At 42.0% G+C, this 14,938-nt stretch overlaps 1 protein-coding gene across 1 annotated transcript in view; it reads right to left on the reverse strand.

Annotated features, from left to right (window-relative positions):
* Nucleotides 1-14,938, reverse strand: part of agrn (agrin) — a 318,771-nt gene that overhangs the window by 85,351 nt on the left and 218,482 nt on the right. The window contains exon 9 of the mRNA XM_080496608.1: nt 4,074-4,295. Within this exon, the coding sequence (XP_080352734.1) occupies nt 4,074-4,295 (222 nt within the window). The remainder of the gene's footprint in view (nt 1-4,073; nt 4,296-14,938) is intronic.

The raw sequence follows: 14,938 nt of genomic DNA on the forward strand, positions 1-14,938 counted from the left end.
TTCTATAATGTACGTTGAAGCAGAAAGAGATCTCAAATACATACATCTCAATTTGATCACATACTGTACAAGCCTACAAATACATAGGCTACATAATAGCCTAAAAATGATGTCCATTTACACACAAACAGTTGAGACACTGAAAACGATGTCGTCACCATGCCAGGCAATGAGTTGGCTCTGCTGGTTGTTTTTGTCATGACATCCCACACACACACATGCATGAAGAAAACAACATGATTTAAACGTTAAAAATGGCTAGTACTTTTTGTGTCCTTTGTCAAGGCTGTCATCTTTGGAAGAGTATATATTTGCCAGTTTCATTGAGTGGGATGTGAATAGGTTATACATACCAACTTGTAATACTGGGGGGTATTCCAGGTAGGAGGTTCAACAATCCCTATGCTTCTCCCATAAGTCTGAGTTTACTGACTCTGAGATGGGAAATTAAGAGTTTCTGGTTCCAAAACAGCTGATCTCAATTAGTTTAATCATAAAAATTAAGTTAACCGCATACACAACCACAGTAAAAAGCCATCATCATTGGAGTCCCGATATCACGAGTCACTATGGGAACAGACCGAAAGCCGAGTTATTCTGCCGTAAAATTCCCGGCGCTGCAGCAGCAGAGAGAGGCGACTGGGAGAAAGTTGCTGCCAGAGTCAAAGCATAAGTTTGAATGCATTCCTCCACTGACTTAACATTTAACTTAAGATTGCATTATACAGGTAAAAATAATAAAAAGGTGTAAAATCAGAATTTCATTTTGGTGCAATCTAACTGGACAAAGACAACTTGGTAGCAGCTAAAAATGAATTATAAAAAACGTCTTTCAGAAGAAAAAGGCTTATATGTATATTATGCTATGATTGTACCTAATATTGATTTTAATTTTAGTATTTAAATTGATGTTGGCTTTAAACATTTTAAAATAGTAATTTAAACCAGAAACAAAATGTTGTTGAACTTGTCCTCTGTTGACATCCTACTTAGTAGATTAACACAGTGTTTAGACATTTTTATGAAAGGGGAGTCATTTGAAATGTGATGATGTCTACATCAACACTCAATAAATTAATACAATACTACACAAATACTTTACAATACTTGTTTGTATTTACATAATTTTCTTCATTTGTATGCATTTGTGGGGGATATTGTTTTTGTGTTAAGACGAAAAACGAAAACAAAATTGGGTTTTATGTACCTTGAGGAAAATGTATGCAGTGCTGAAAACCAAATGCAAATACAGAGAAAACAAAGGGCCAGTAACCTCACATTTAAAGTAAAAACTAAAATATACCAGTGAAGCTAAAATTGATCCATTTGGTTAGTATCAGTGAGAAATGTGTTGACATTCCGTTTGGGTGCAAGAATAACATTTTCTATGATTTTGGGCGAAGGATAACTTTTTCTAAGCCAACAAGGTTGTGTTGATTAAATGAAGAGAATGATTCTCGGATATGTAAAGAAGAATGATTGATGCTTGCCGCTATTAGAATCTGTTGCTGCTGTCTGCAAATCTCCCATGATAATCTAATAGTTCATGTTTTAATGTCGATACTTGACAGTTGTTTTTGATGGTGTAAACCATCAAACCACCACTCAATACAACAGACAAGAAATCCAATTGTCTTTTTCTAATATTTCTACAAATGTACCTATTTTTCAAGTGTGAATTAATGGCTCTTCTTCCAAATCTCCCATGATAATCTAATAGTTAATGTTTTAAAGGGTCCCTGAAATAATTCTATTAAAATACACCAGTATTTAGCATTATTTTTCCCCCTTTCGAATGATATATGACACACCAATGACAATCACACCACTATCTTGCTCTTGAGCGCCGAACGTCTAAAAATGCCTTTAAATCTCCCGCCCTGTGAATCTGACCTAGTTTTCCCAACTTGCCGTAGTTTTGCGCTGTGACGTATGAGGAGTTATTTACTTCCGCCCACAACAGCTGATCGTAGTGTCTTGTTTACATGTGCTCTGCATTATCGCGTTATTTAGCAGTTTTTTAGAGTCATGCCTAAGCGTTGTGTTGCGGCTGGGTGTTCCCAAATGCCCAGTCCGTCTGTAAGTGTCCATAAATTCCCAAAAGATGAAACTTTGAGGAGATTATGGACAAAACAAGTGCAGCGCACTCGCTCCAACTGGACACCAACAGAGGCCTCCTATCTCTGCAGTCAACATTTCACGGATGACTGTTACGAAACAGCACCCGCAATCCGAGAGTCACTTGGTTTTGATGTGAAGAGGAAACGTATCCTGAAACCTGGTTCTGTCCCCACCATTTTTAAACGGCTTTTTAACGGATTTTTAAACCCAACTTTCAGTAAGTCTTTTTAAAACCTGCTAAAACTTAAGACAAATAGACCAATAAACTTTGCAAAACACCCACTCTGACACAAGGGTAAATACCCGGTCACACACAATATGTGCACACGGGTAAATACCCGGTCACGCACAATATGTGCACACGGGTTAATACCCGGTCACGCACAATATGTACTCACGGGTAAATACCCGGTCACACACAATATGTACTCACGGCTCAAACATGTATGGTTGAACGCCTTGATTTTCTTCTAATTCTTCCTCCGATGATTCCTCTCCTTCATCTTCGTCCAAAACCAACGATACGTCACTTAAATCTTCGCTAACATCGCTCCTAGGTGCTTCTGTATCGCCAAACCCCTCCATTCTTCAATCAGCTGATGTTGTTTTGGCTGGGACATATAACCCCTCGTACGTCATATCCGGTCTAGCTCAGGCGGCTCACATTTATGGCCCGCAAATATACCGTCGTCTGCTGCATCATGTAAAGTCAATTAAAAGGGTCGGAATTCGGACTTTTATCTGGGAATGTTATATACCTTTCGAAAGCATATTTATTCTTCTTTCTAAAGATGAAATCTGAAAAACATTTCAGTTACCCTTTAAAGCTGCTACTTGACTGTTTCTTTTTCAACGGTGCAGATTGCCAAACCACCACTCAAGACAACAGATTCAAAATCCGATTGCTTGGAGTGGATAAACTCTGCACATCAGGCAGTTTGTGTGCCTCAGGACTGAGCCGTGGAGCGTAATTTCATAACGGTGAAGTCAAACTGTAATGTCGTATTGATCATTTTGCTAACTGCTCAGCTCATCCATGAATACGGCACTGCGGAGACCAACTGATTCCAAGTGTTATGGGTTTCAAAATATGAAGGGATGAAAAAAAAGAAACATTTATTGTAGTAAAACTGAGCGAATGAGGTAACTGTGAGAGTCAGGCCAAGGGTCGAATAACTGCTGTACTGTTGCCTGAGTACGTTTGAGAAAGTGAATGGCTTGATTGTCGACAAGAAAGAATACTCAATTACCAATTAGAGTCCATGGGAAAATCGGCCTTGTAAGATGGCATTAAGCCATCAAGAGCACTCACAAAGTGGGTTTACCAGGCTGAGGAAAAAATAAAATAAAAACCTGTCCATATGGCTGTGTGCCTGCATGTTGGATATAAAGATATTTTTACCACTCAAAGCTTTGCTGTCGCTGGTGTGCTAATGACTGGCTCATACTCAGCCGCCGCCGCACAAAAGCCGAGTGACTCATGTAGCCAATTACAGACGAGTATGTGCCCGCGCTCTTTCATCGAGGATAAAGCTCGTCTTCACTTAAAGGTCAAAACAGGCAAATTGGGACTGTGGGTGTTGGTGTGGAGGGGCTGAAGGCGAGCATTAGTGAACAGATGAAGAGTAATGGATGAGAGATCAGGAAATTCCTCAGTGAGTTAAGCATTGTTTTGACTTTTCAAATGGACTCTGGGGGGGGGGAGGAGTGACCCATAAATATAACTCCACTCTACTGTATGTGTAATCTGAACATCTGTGGATTATACAATCCTGCCTCCGAGTAATGAATTCTTATTAATTAAGGAGAGCTAAACTATAATCCAGAGAGAAAGAGAGATCCCTTCTTACTTGCGAGCTACTTTTTTGGACACTGTTATTGCGTGATACGACCTCGGTGGGATAACTTCCAAGTTAAATATGAGGCGCTTGCAGAAGTAATCTGCTACTCACCACAAGGCCCTTTGTGCTGGATGTGGATGGTCCTCTGCAGGACACAACCCATTGCCCGCATCTCGCAGGGGCTGCCGTAGCTGTGTCCATCGGAGCCGCACACGGGGTCGGACGTCTGTGGGCAGGCCTCGGGGCACTCGCACACCGGCTCATTGTTCTTCACCACGCACACCGCCCCGTGGTCGCACGCCTTGTCCAGGCAGGGGCTCGGCTCGTTGAGATCTGAAGGCCGACCGCCAAAAACACAGAGAGCCGGAGTCAGAGAGATTGGAGGGGGAACAAGGCAGGATGAGAGGTGGGCAGAGACTAAAGCAGAGGTTGGAGAAAGGTCGGGGCTGGAAAGGGGCACAGGTGATGGAAAGGTAAGTCTACATGAAAAACTGCAGGTTTTGTTGTGTTAGAAAGGGGTTGGGAAAGGAAAAGAGACATGAGGGAATATGCAATACATCTCTACTACTGTGACACCTCTGCTTCCACAGCTTCCTGCCATTTCCCTGCCTTTGTGCCTATTCTGATGTATCCTGAATCTTTGAAGAGTCCACTGAATCCGGTGGTATGAGGACAGCTCATAAAAACACGGCCCTGTAGCACAATAGAGATGAAAAAGCCCACGAACAATGGTCGCACAGCCCTTTTTTTCCTTCAGCCACGTAAACGGTTGGATTAATTGACGTTCCCGGTGTGCCCCTTCAAAGGCTGCCATTTGCATCTCAGTGAGAGCCACAGCTTCAGCCAAAGCTGGTTCAACTGACATGGAGGAGCTAGAAAAGGAAGAGTAAAAGGGATGGAGAGCAAGCACACAAGAAAGAGAGAGAGAGAGAGAGCGAGAGAGAGAGAGAGAGAGAGAGAGAGAGAGAGCGAGAGAGAAAATGTAGAGAGTGGGAAAGGAGAAAAAAAGATGTAGGCGAAGAGAAGAAAGAGCCCTCTGCTTAATAATTCAAAAAAGGAAAGCTCCTGGGCAGAGGCAGATATGAAATGGGAACATCAGAGAGAGGTGTCTGCTTCAGTCTCTCCCTCTTATGCACTAACTCCGGCATGACTTCATTAAAACCAGGACAGGATTTTGCCCCGTGATGCTCGGCAGAGGGAGACGGGTGCAGGCATGCTGCGTTGATCAGGGAAGAGTGAAAGGTGGCGTGGACAATGCTTTGATCACAGCTTCCTACGCTGACTGAATCGATTCTCTCCACCTTTATGCGTCAATGAAAATACTACATGGCATTGTATTGACAGGGACGGGGTGCCAGCGTGCGAGGACCGGGGCCTTTAGGTGGGAGAGCACACATGCTCCGCCATCAACAGTCAAGTCTAATCCCATCGCTCCGCGGTGATTTTCATTTGAAAAGTTTTATGCATGACGGATGGATCGCTCGGCTAAATGCGGTGTGCAGATTAGAGGAAAGAGCAGAAGGCGGCATCAAATGGTTTTCGACGGGAGGCACCGGGGGAAAATTGAAAGAGGTGCATTTCACAGACCGAGTGAAACAAAACTTCTCCCTATCCTACATCTCCACCTCTGGATTTATCTTCGGGGTGGAGGCGCTGTCATGCCCCTTGTAATGACACCACCCATGGCTTCATCATTATGAACACCATTATGGGATTAGATGGTGACAGGAGGGGGGCGGCGGCTGGCTCGGTGTGCTCGGAGCCCCATGATTCATTTATCAGCTCGGAGACATTTGGTGGTTGACTTGCAGTGCTAATGCGGGGGTAAATTATCAGCTAATAAAACAGACGGTGGCAATTAACTGGCTTCCGTCTGATTAAGGTAATGGAAAGTGTATCGAAGGCGGCAATGAATATCACCTAAACATCGCAAGGCCAACTTTATGGATCGTCTTTCTGAGTTATGATGGACACTCCATAAAGGAGTATGTATTAAAACAATGACAACTGGAGGACAGCGATGGAGAATTAATGTATTTTTGTGAACCAATTGTAGGATGTGCAGCCTGGCTAGCTTATTGAAAGAAAAAAAAAAAAAAAAAATTATTATAATTGTGTTTGGTTATTCTAAAAGGCTTGGAGACAATTATTTAGCGGTGAGTCATTTTTATGAGCTCTGAGGTTTAAATATAGTCCACAGTAAGGACAGAACAACAAAACAAAAATAAAACAACAAAAAACATAAATATGAAAATTGCTAAGATAGCGGATATTATCTCGAGATCACCTTGCTTTTTGGACTATAAGCTGCACAGAAGTATAGATCCCATCTGTCAAAATTGCATAACGAGGACAAAAAAAATTGTCAAACATGGTTGTAATGATGGTTTTACAGAACACTCTGTTGTCAGACAGTGATATCTCCTGGTCCCAGGTGGTATTTACTGATATTTCTAAATATGAGTTTACACAACAACATTTTCAAGTGAAAACTGAAACCTTTCATTGTGTTTTGGGTGCCTGTTTATGCGACAATGGTGCTCAGAGCCACTGAAAATGCAACTGAGTGAGGAAGGTGATTGCAGCCACCTGGAGCTCGTCAGGAGCTCATCACCTCCTCCACATTAAAGGGTTCACATGGTTTGGACTGGGGAGAGAGGGCGCGCACATGTGGGGAGAGAAGCAAGACAGCATGTTGTAGAGGCCGGGAGCACAGCAGTGCAGTGGGTCACAAAGAGGAGCCGGAATCTCTGGAAACAATAGCAGGGAAGTGTGTATGTGTATGTGTGTGTTCATAAAATGGTGAACAGCAAGGCTGTGTCCGTGTGTGTCTCCGGCTGTAGTGAACCCAGGAGTACAGGCGTTTCCTGCTACAGCAACTTTTTGAAAAGATTTCCCAAGGTGGAACTTTTATGCTCTGACATTCCAATTCTGACTTTTTTGAAATGAAACTGCAAAATCGTTCATTCAAAATGTGTTGTGTAAACAGAACCGAAGTCACATGATCAGCCAAACATATGGAAAAAGTCTCACTTATAGTCACTCGGAGTAGTCACGCAACATGAGTACGCCCATGAATTCTGAACTGGAGCTCACAAGCAATCTCTGGTCCCGTTGAAAACATGGTTCTCAGTTCGTATGCAAACGATCTTTCTCGGATGTGGTGGAGTGTACAATGCATTCTGGGAAGTAAACAAACAAAGCTAACCACGCAAATCTGAAGAAAAAGTTGTAAAATATATCACAGGCAGACGTGGAGTAGAGGGAGGAAGGAGTAGTGAGAAAGGGGCTCATCGATATCGCGTCTGTAGACTATATAGTGCAAGTTAATTAGCCTCGCCACCACAGGCTAAAGTGGCGGAGCGTTCCCTTTAGGTCCGAACCAATCAATGAGCCATCTTCCCTCTTTACTTCCTCTCTGGTCAGTGGTTGTTTAGGACAACAGTGCTTCCCAAATGACCAGCTGTTGTAGTTGCAATACATATCCCATGCACTTTGGTCCTGTCTCAAAAATTAATGTGAACACCACCCAAACCAAATTAAGGTGTGAAAATTATTTGAAACGAAAGATCTAGGTACTACAGACTGCAAATATTGTGTTTTCTGCAATATCACTTTAAACATCTCACTGGGTATTTAAGGTAACTAGGCCAATGCATCAGCATTTGAAAAGCTTGTCATTTTAAACATCGATATCTTCATACAGATTCCAAAGACTACAATGGATCAATGACGGTCAAGGACCACCTACTGTTTTCCCACTAAGCTCTGGCTGTAGTTGAGCAGATCTATCTGGGTCTGGTGCAAGGACAAGCGCTCTCCCTTGTGCTGAAGCGAGTACTTCAGATAAGCAGGTGGAACACCACGATTGAGTTGCGTTTCCCTGCCAAGCCGCTGTTTCAAAAGAGCTTGGAGGTGCCACATAAATATGTAAGCTGCTCAATGTAGCCTAATTTGGTACCGCTTCTAAAACAATTCATTCCCCGTGATCTCATTTCAATGTCGTGTGTATGCCCGAAAGTGTGTTTGCAACTGTTTGTAAGCTTGTGATCTGAGCTTAACTGTGGCACCTTGGCCTCCACAAAAGTTCACCAGCTCACTTTCCAAGGACAGGCTCCTGAAACACAACTGCAGCCTAAGATAACGCCTTTTGTCTTGCACTCTGTGTCTCACTCCCAAAAATAATGACAGAATCCCCCTCCAAAGCATTTTTTTATTTTTTTATCATTCTCCACCTCGGGGGGGGGGGGGGGGGGCAAAAAAAAATAAAAAATTCTGCTTGATTTGGAGGGGAAAAAAAAAAAAGAGGACAAATCTTCCCAAGTGGGAAAATCTTATGACACAGTTAAAGAGTGAAGCTGTCTTTCTGCTCTCATTTGGATGCAGGCGGAGGCTTTGAAATGGCAGCCTGTCACAACTGACGCTTGTGGGACGGCGTTCACCAGCCTTTTCCAGCTCTCCCTCTCTCCCTGGTCGTCTCCAAAACACTTAAATCCATCGCTTCACGCGTGTATCTGTGTTTCTGTCAGGCAGGTCCAGAATAAACCCAAGTTGTTGGGTTTACACCGAGCTATTTATACGTGAACATTAACTTGACAGTCGACTGGGAACAGCTGTAGTGTCAAACTCGCGGCGCCACGCTCGCCAAGGCATTGTTACACCGGATGAGCAGGTGCACGGGGAGCTGTGATGGAGAAAACAAAACAAAAAAACTGGAGTAACTTCTTTTAATAAAGCGTTCTGCTCTACTCGTGCACACGAACGCGTGAGAGAGGACTTTAGATTCTGGGTGTCAACTCAGTGTGGATCCTCTCTGCCTCGGTTTTAATCAATGTGGTGTTTTACTGGCGGGGATTGCTTCAGATTTGAAGTTACATCCCGCCCACCTCCAGCAGGGGCATTGGAGAGCCAAGCTGGAAGGACTAAGAGAAAGCACTTCTCTGCTGTCCTTAGATTGTGTCCGCCTGAAGTATGATTAGAGCATTCTCAGCAGCGGCATCTGACAGACAATGCAGCGAGGACCCCCCTCAGTGCAACTTTAAAGCTTTAACAACCCCTTGTTAGGTTGGCGTGAAAGCACGCCGAGGGACTCCTGGCTGGTGGTGGCTGTGCGGTTTGCTCCGTAACATGGAATACTGGGAGATTATTTTGGCGAGCGTTTCCTCCCATCTCCACTCAGCTCATACATATGTTAATTGAACTCTTCCCCCCCCCTTTTGGGGTCTGTGTGCAATTCCAAATCGCTCCCTTGCATTTTGCAGGCAAGTGAATCAGTGTAATCCAGGTGATGCTGGAAGTGGGCAACTGGCAGAGGGAGTCACCGAAAACTTCGACCCGTCACAACACAGGGCGTCCAATAGGACGCAGGGAAGTCCACGGCACGCTACGCCTTTTCTGTGTTTTCACCTGCAGGCCTTTGATCTCCACTGCCTTTGCCTGTCTCACATTAAAAACATTTGTGTATTATATTAGTCGAGGGAAAGGGAGGTGCACAGAAAAGGCTATATTAGCATACAGCAAAAGGCATACCCGCGGGCTGTGTCTGTCTTCCGCTGAATACTTATCACAGGCGGGAGGTAAGTCGAAGCCTCTTTGTGCATTTACAACTAAGAACATGCTGTTCTTCAAAATGGAGACGTACAAAAACAGCATGTGGGGGGGAGATGAGCTGCATTCGCTGATCTCGTGACATGTATTTATCAGAGGTGAGACAACGAGCAAACACTGCAGGTGTGTGAGCCGTACAGCTGATCGTATCGTCAGGACGGGCGTGAAGATTCCTCGGTCTTATTTGCACAAAGGAAACACTCAACGTCAACAGGGCTGAAGTAAAAAGAAATGAAAATGTAGGAATTGGAGGATACGTGTGGGTAATCTCAGCCCGACGGTACGCCGCGGCGCCGCCAGTCGCTCCCGACACCCTGTTGACCCACATTTCTCTGCAATTTCTGCTCAATGACAGCCTGCGGGCCACGCTAAGTGGACCGGCGGTCCCTGTCTGCTGCCAATCTGGCTCCCATGGCACTTCCTCTAATTAACTTGATTAGCAATAACAGTGCTGGTGATCTCAGGTCGACTTGCACACTCCAGCTCCGCCACTGTTTGCGAGTCCAATCACAGATGCACAGGCAGAGATGCTCATCAAATAAACATGCAAATGATCAAATATTCTGCGCAGAGTCTTGACACCTAAGGTGACTGATTTTTCTTTCCTGCTTTGTGGAGCTCTTTGTCAATGACAATGTGTCTTCCACTGAGTGATTTTGTGTTAACCTCCAGAGGCGACAGGCGACACATTTTAAGCAACTCGCTCGCGTCAGTTATTCCAGCACTCGTAGCCATGAACCCGGCTGCGTACGCGCAGAATGACAAAAGCGCTGCAGAGAAAGGGTTAGTGTCTGCGAAAGCAGCAGCCCTTTCATTCGTTCACTGCCGGTGCGTTCCTCACAGATGTTTTTTTTTAAAGAATTCTCCTTATCCATGCTTTCAAAAGGCCACACTGCTGCTCTGATTTCCATTATATGAGCAGCCTAACTAGACATTTCGAGCCCCCTCTTATTCTGTTAATACCAGCCATGAGACCAGCACATCAACAGACTCCCGGGAGTCACAGTGAGCCGCTTCACTCCTGCCTGTCTGATTTAAAGTGTTACCAAAGACCAGAGCTGCCAATAACACTCATATTGTTTACTGAAGTAGAAATACAGACGCATAGAAGTATTGACTCAACTTCTTTACTAAAGAAAAAGTTAATTCCATTCCTATTATAATAGTAGATCCACCAGCTCAATCGTCATAGTCACACTTCTCGAGATGTAGGTGTGTATGAATCCTTTTTATTCCCATGAATTAACTTAAAAAAAAGACACGGATAATATAATTTGACTTCCTGAGAATGTAACAAAGTTTTCGCATTAAATGTAATTTAAGAAAGTTCCACACTTTCTTAAATTCATCACAACAGCAACTCCGTATCCTCCTTGTAGAGGTTAAAATAAGGAACAAGCCATTTTAGAGGTGAGACTAAAGACATCTGTGCCCAGTAGTAACAAGAAAATACTCCAATTCGACTAACAAATTGCCACCTCTGCAACATGTGCACAAATATAGAAGAAGTTGTAGGAAAAAAATCGACAAAGTTGTGATGCAGCTTGGAAAATAGACAATAAGGAAAAAGAGAGCACATTTAATCAGGTAGTTTCAACTGTGAAAAGTTTTTTTTTTAAACACATTTTGAATTTATGAGATTGAATACATTGAATTTATCCATTTCGTAGATGTTTTGTGAACGCTAAAATGCATTCACAGATTTGTGTCTGAACTTATCTAATACGTTAGAGCATCAGCCTTGACATTGTGTAAAGTCTTTGTGTATTGTCTGTGAACCATTTCTTGGATATTCTTTTATTTGTTTATGATGCTTTCCTCCCACAAGTCCTTTGGATGCCAGAATTGGCTGAATGGATTAAATTATCTCAGAGGTGCAGTGGAAGGTATTTTGATGTAATATGGAGTCACTTTGCACACTGCAGTGATCACTCTGAACCAACTAGTTCTAAAAAAAAAACAAAAAAACCCATGTATGACAGTTCTAACCAATAGCTGGATATATTCTTTCACATGTTAACATGTCTATAAATTTTTTTTTAATTGATCTTCTCTCAGTACCACATTTGGTCAAATTCAATCGGTCTTGTCCCACCGAACTTTAAATAACATATTGTGCAACTTGTCGGATTACTTCAGGACCATTAACAAAAACTAGCAGACATCTTCATTTCAGTCATGTGAAATAATTGTAAATACATTAGGCATTTTAACTTAATTTTGCTGAGTTGTTACTAAGAAACTCAAACTTTTCACTTTGGTACAAAAGAATCAAAGCCGTGCCCATTGAATACGTTTCAGTGTCGTTTTTATACAATTTGGAGGTGAAACAAAGAATCAAAGAAAGCAGCAAGAAAGTTTAAAAGCCCATGAAAACATTGGGGAGCCGATGCACCAACAGAGCTCAATTCTTTAAATAACACTGAACAATTGCTTCTGAATTTAAGCTATAATAACCCAGACTGCATGCACGGTACTTTGTTTGGTGAGTGCCGCTGTCCTGCTGTGTTCACATCATATGGAAGGGGAGAGGAAGAAAAAAAAAAAAAAAACAGGATTTCTTTCCTTTCTTTGCGTCTAAAAATATCCGTGTGTGTGTGTGTGTGTGTGTGTGTGTGTACACCTTGGACAGCAGGAATTCATGATATTTCAGTGTCGCTGTGTGGAGAAATGTCCTGCTAACCATAAGAAATGTTCACAAGGAGTGAAATTAGACACGATGAAAGATGATTTAATTAATTATCCAATTGCTGAAGGAAAGGCTCAAAAACTGCTTGTCTCATCTAAAAATGCTCATGTTGCTCTGATTTTACTTTGTGTTTATTGAAATACTGTAGAGAAGAAACAATTCTCTACTGTTTTATAGTTTTGATTGCTCTTTGACAAACGCCTCATAAGCTACACCGCTCTAATTTCAACTGAGAGGGGAATTTGGACATAACTTCTACATGGGTGCCTTAAAGAAATGAGGCTAGTAAAGCAGTGAAATTTGTTTCCAGAAATATTAAGAAAATGCTGACAAATAATGACGATGCGCTTCAATGCCAGTGCCCTGGCGCGCAAATAAGATTGATCACCTTCTTTACTCGGCATTGAGTAAAAGGTTGTGTCATGCGGCCTGCTTGATAGACGTCTCCTTCCTGCGGAGTCAGAGGTCTCCTCTGCTCCGTGTGAGAATCCAAGGCCGCGGCCCTGCTCAGCCTCCTTTCCCAGCATGCTCCCTGATTCACTTCCAGCAAGTCCTTCGCATGTTCCCGGACGTCTGGAAGATTTGCGACTCGGTACCGGACATAAGTTAATCAGCTAAATGCGGTGCGGTGCCTACATCGCTAAATTGAAGAGCTTTAGATATCAATCAAATTGAGGATGTTACAGACGCGGGCTCCTTTGCATGACGATGTCTGGTGGGGGTGAGCGCGGGCAGAGAGGACGGGGGTGACGTTAGACACTGTCACCCACATGAAAAGAGATTTACGACTGCGACGGAAGCGGAGAGTTTAATCCATTTGACAGGCGGCAGAGTGATCGATCACCTCCACCTACGCACCACACAGCCAATGAAACAAGCAAAGAGATCGTTATTTATCAAATAAGGATAATTTAATACACGTGACTATTTCTTTGTGGACAGCTGAAAGTTTGTCTGCATCTTTGGCAAAAAGTGCAAAATTGAACAAGGAACTATGATAAAGTTTCTTTTCTCGTATTGAGTCAAAATATCATGTTGCATCTAATAAAAGAGACAATATCACAGGGATGTCATGCATAAAGTCCGTGGGCCAAAAAGGGCCCGCCAAACTAAAATCAAATTGTAAAAATTTCAAAGAAAAAATAGATTTTTAAAAACAAACTTATTTTTTATGAGTAGGGAACACAACATAACACTGAGACTCGAGCTGAGATATCGGTGATGTTGCCATGAAAGGTAGTTGATATCAAACTAGCCTTAAAGCCACGGTTACTGTATTTTGTACCATAAGGTTTCATTCAAATTATCTTTATGTAGACATTTTTTATTTTTATTTTTTTTGGGGGGGGGGGTCATTTTCAGTAGTAATTGGTTGGTTTTGCAAAAATGTAGATGTTTTCATTATGTATACTCTGCACCGCAACACATAAAAACGTAAACATTTTAATTTTAAAGGGTATTCTGACACGATTCTAGTCTGGCCCATCTAAGATGAAATCTGTCTGTATGTGGCCTTAAACTCAAATGTGCTTGACAACTCTACTATAACCAAACATGATGCTCTAATCTATATTATGACAAGATAAGTGTAAAAAAAACAACCCAAAAAACTCCTACTTTAAGTTGCACATTGGATGAAACATGTTTCTGAGACATGTAGCTGTGCAGGTAAACGCTGAATATTAATTCAAGATATAAACCTTGATGAAATATTAAATAATCAAACTAATTCAACTACATAATCTGAGCAAATTTTTTCTTTTCTTTATGCACAACAATCAAAAGATGTTGGTTTCCTGTCGGAGGTGAAATACGTAATAAACAACAAAAGGCTGAACATTATTATAGCTGAATCATATTCCCCCAACACGTGGAAACTTTTAAAAAGTGGATGAGATTCCGACAACACTCCACTCACAATGCATAATTTCTGTCACTTTGTGTCGACTACGGCGGGAATGGAAAAACATAAAAGGTGTTTATTATCACAGTTTGAACCAAACAATGTTGTTAATCAGCTCTAAGCTGGCAGCGCCAACTGAATATAATCCCACCAAATCAAACATACAAGAATAAATAAATTGTACAAAGCAGGACTTAGAATAACTATTGCAATTATCAACAGCAACAAATTGCTCAGTGGGACGATTTTCATTTAACTTAAGGACATATTTCATGAAAAATGTTTCAATTTAATATAAAATTTATATGGACAATATATCCTATCTTTTTTTTCCTTGTCAACCCCCCATGATCTCTGATTTTTCAAATCCTTACAGTGAAGCCAAACAATTGGACGATGCTCCCATAAACACAAAGGGCATTTTCTCAGGTCTGTTTAAGATTATAGAAACGGTCTCATTATGTGTTCCTTTGACATTCGCAAATCTAAATTAAACCAGAAACTAAGCATTGAATAAAGTCAAATATAAAGCTAAAACTGGGTTTTCCCAGGGAATTTTAGGATATATTGAAAAGCTTGATATGTCATAAAACCCTCACAAGACCAACTTGTTCTATTTGTCATTTTGGTCTCATATTTGAAAAGCTACAAGACAAAGAAAGAAAGAAAGAGAACTTGAGTCTAACATGAACAGAAGAACAAGCACAAACACATATACACACACACACACACACACACACACACACACACACACACACACACACACACACACACACA

The sequence above is a fragment of the Blennius ocellaris genome (assembly GCF_963422515.1).
Source record: "Blennius ocellaris genome assembly, chromosome: 5".
NCBI lineage: Eukaryota > Metazoa > Chordata > Actinopteri > Blenniiformes > Blenniidae > Blennius > Blennius ocellaris.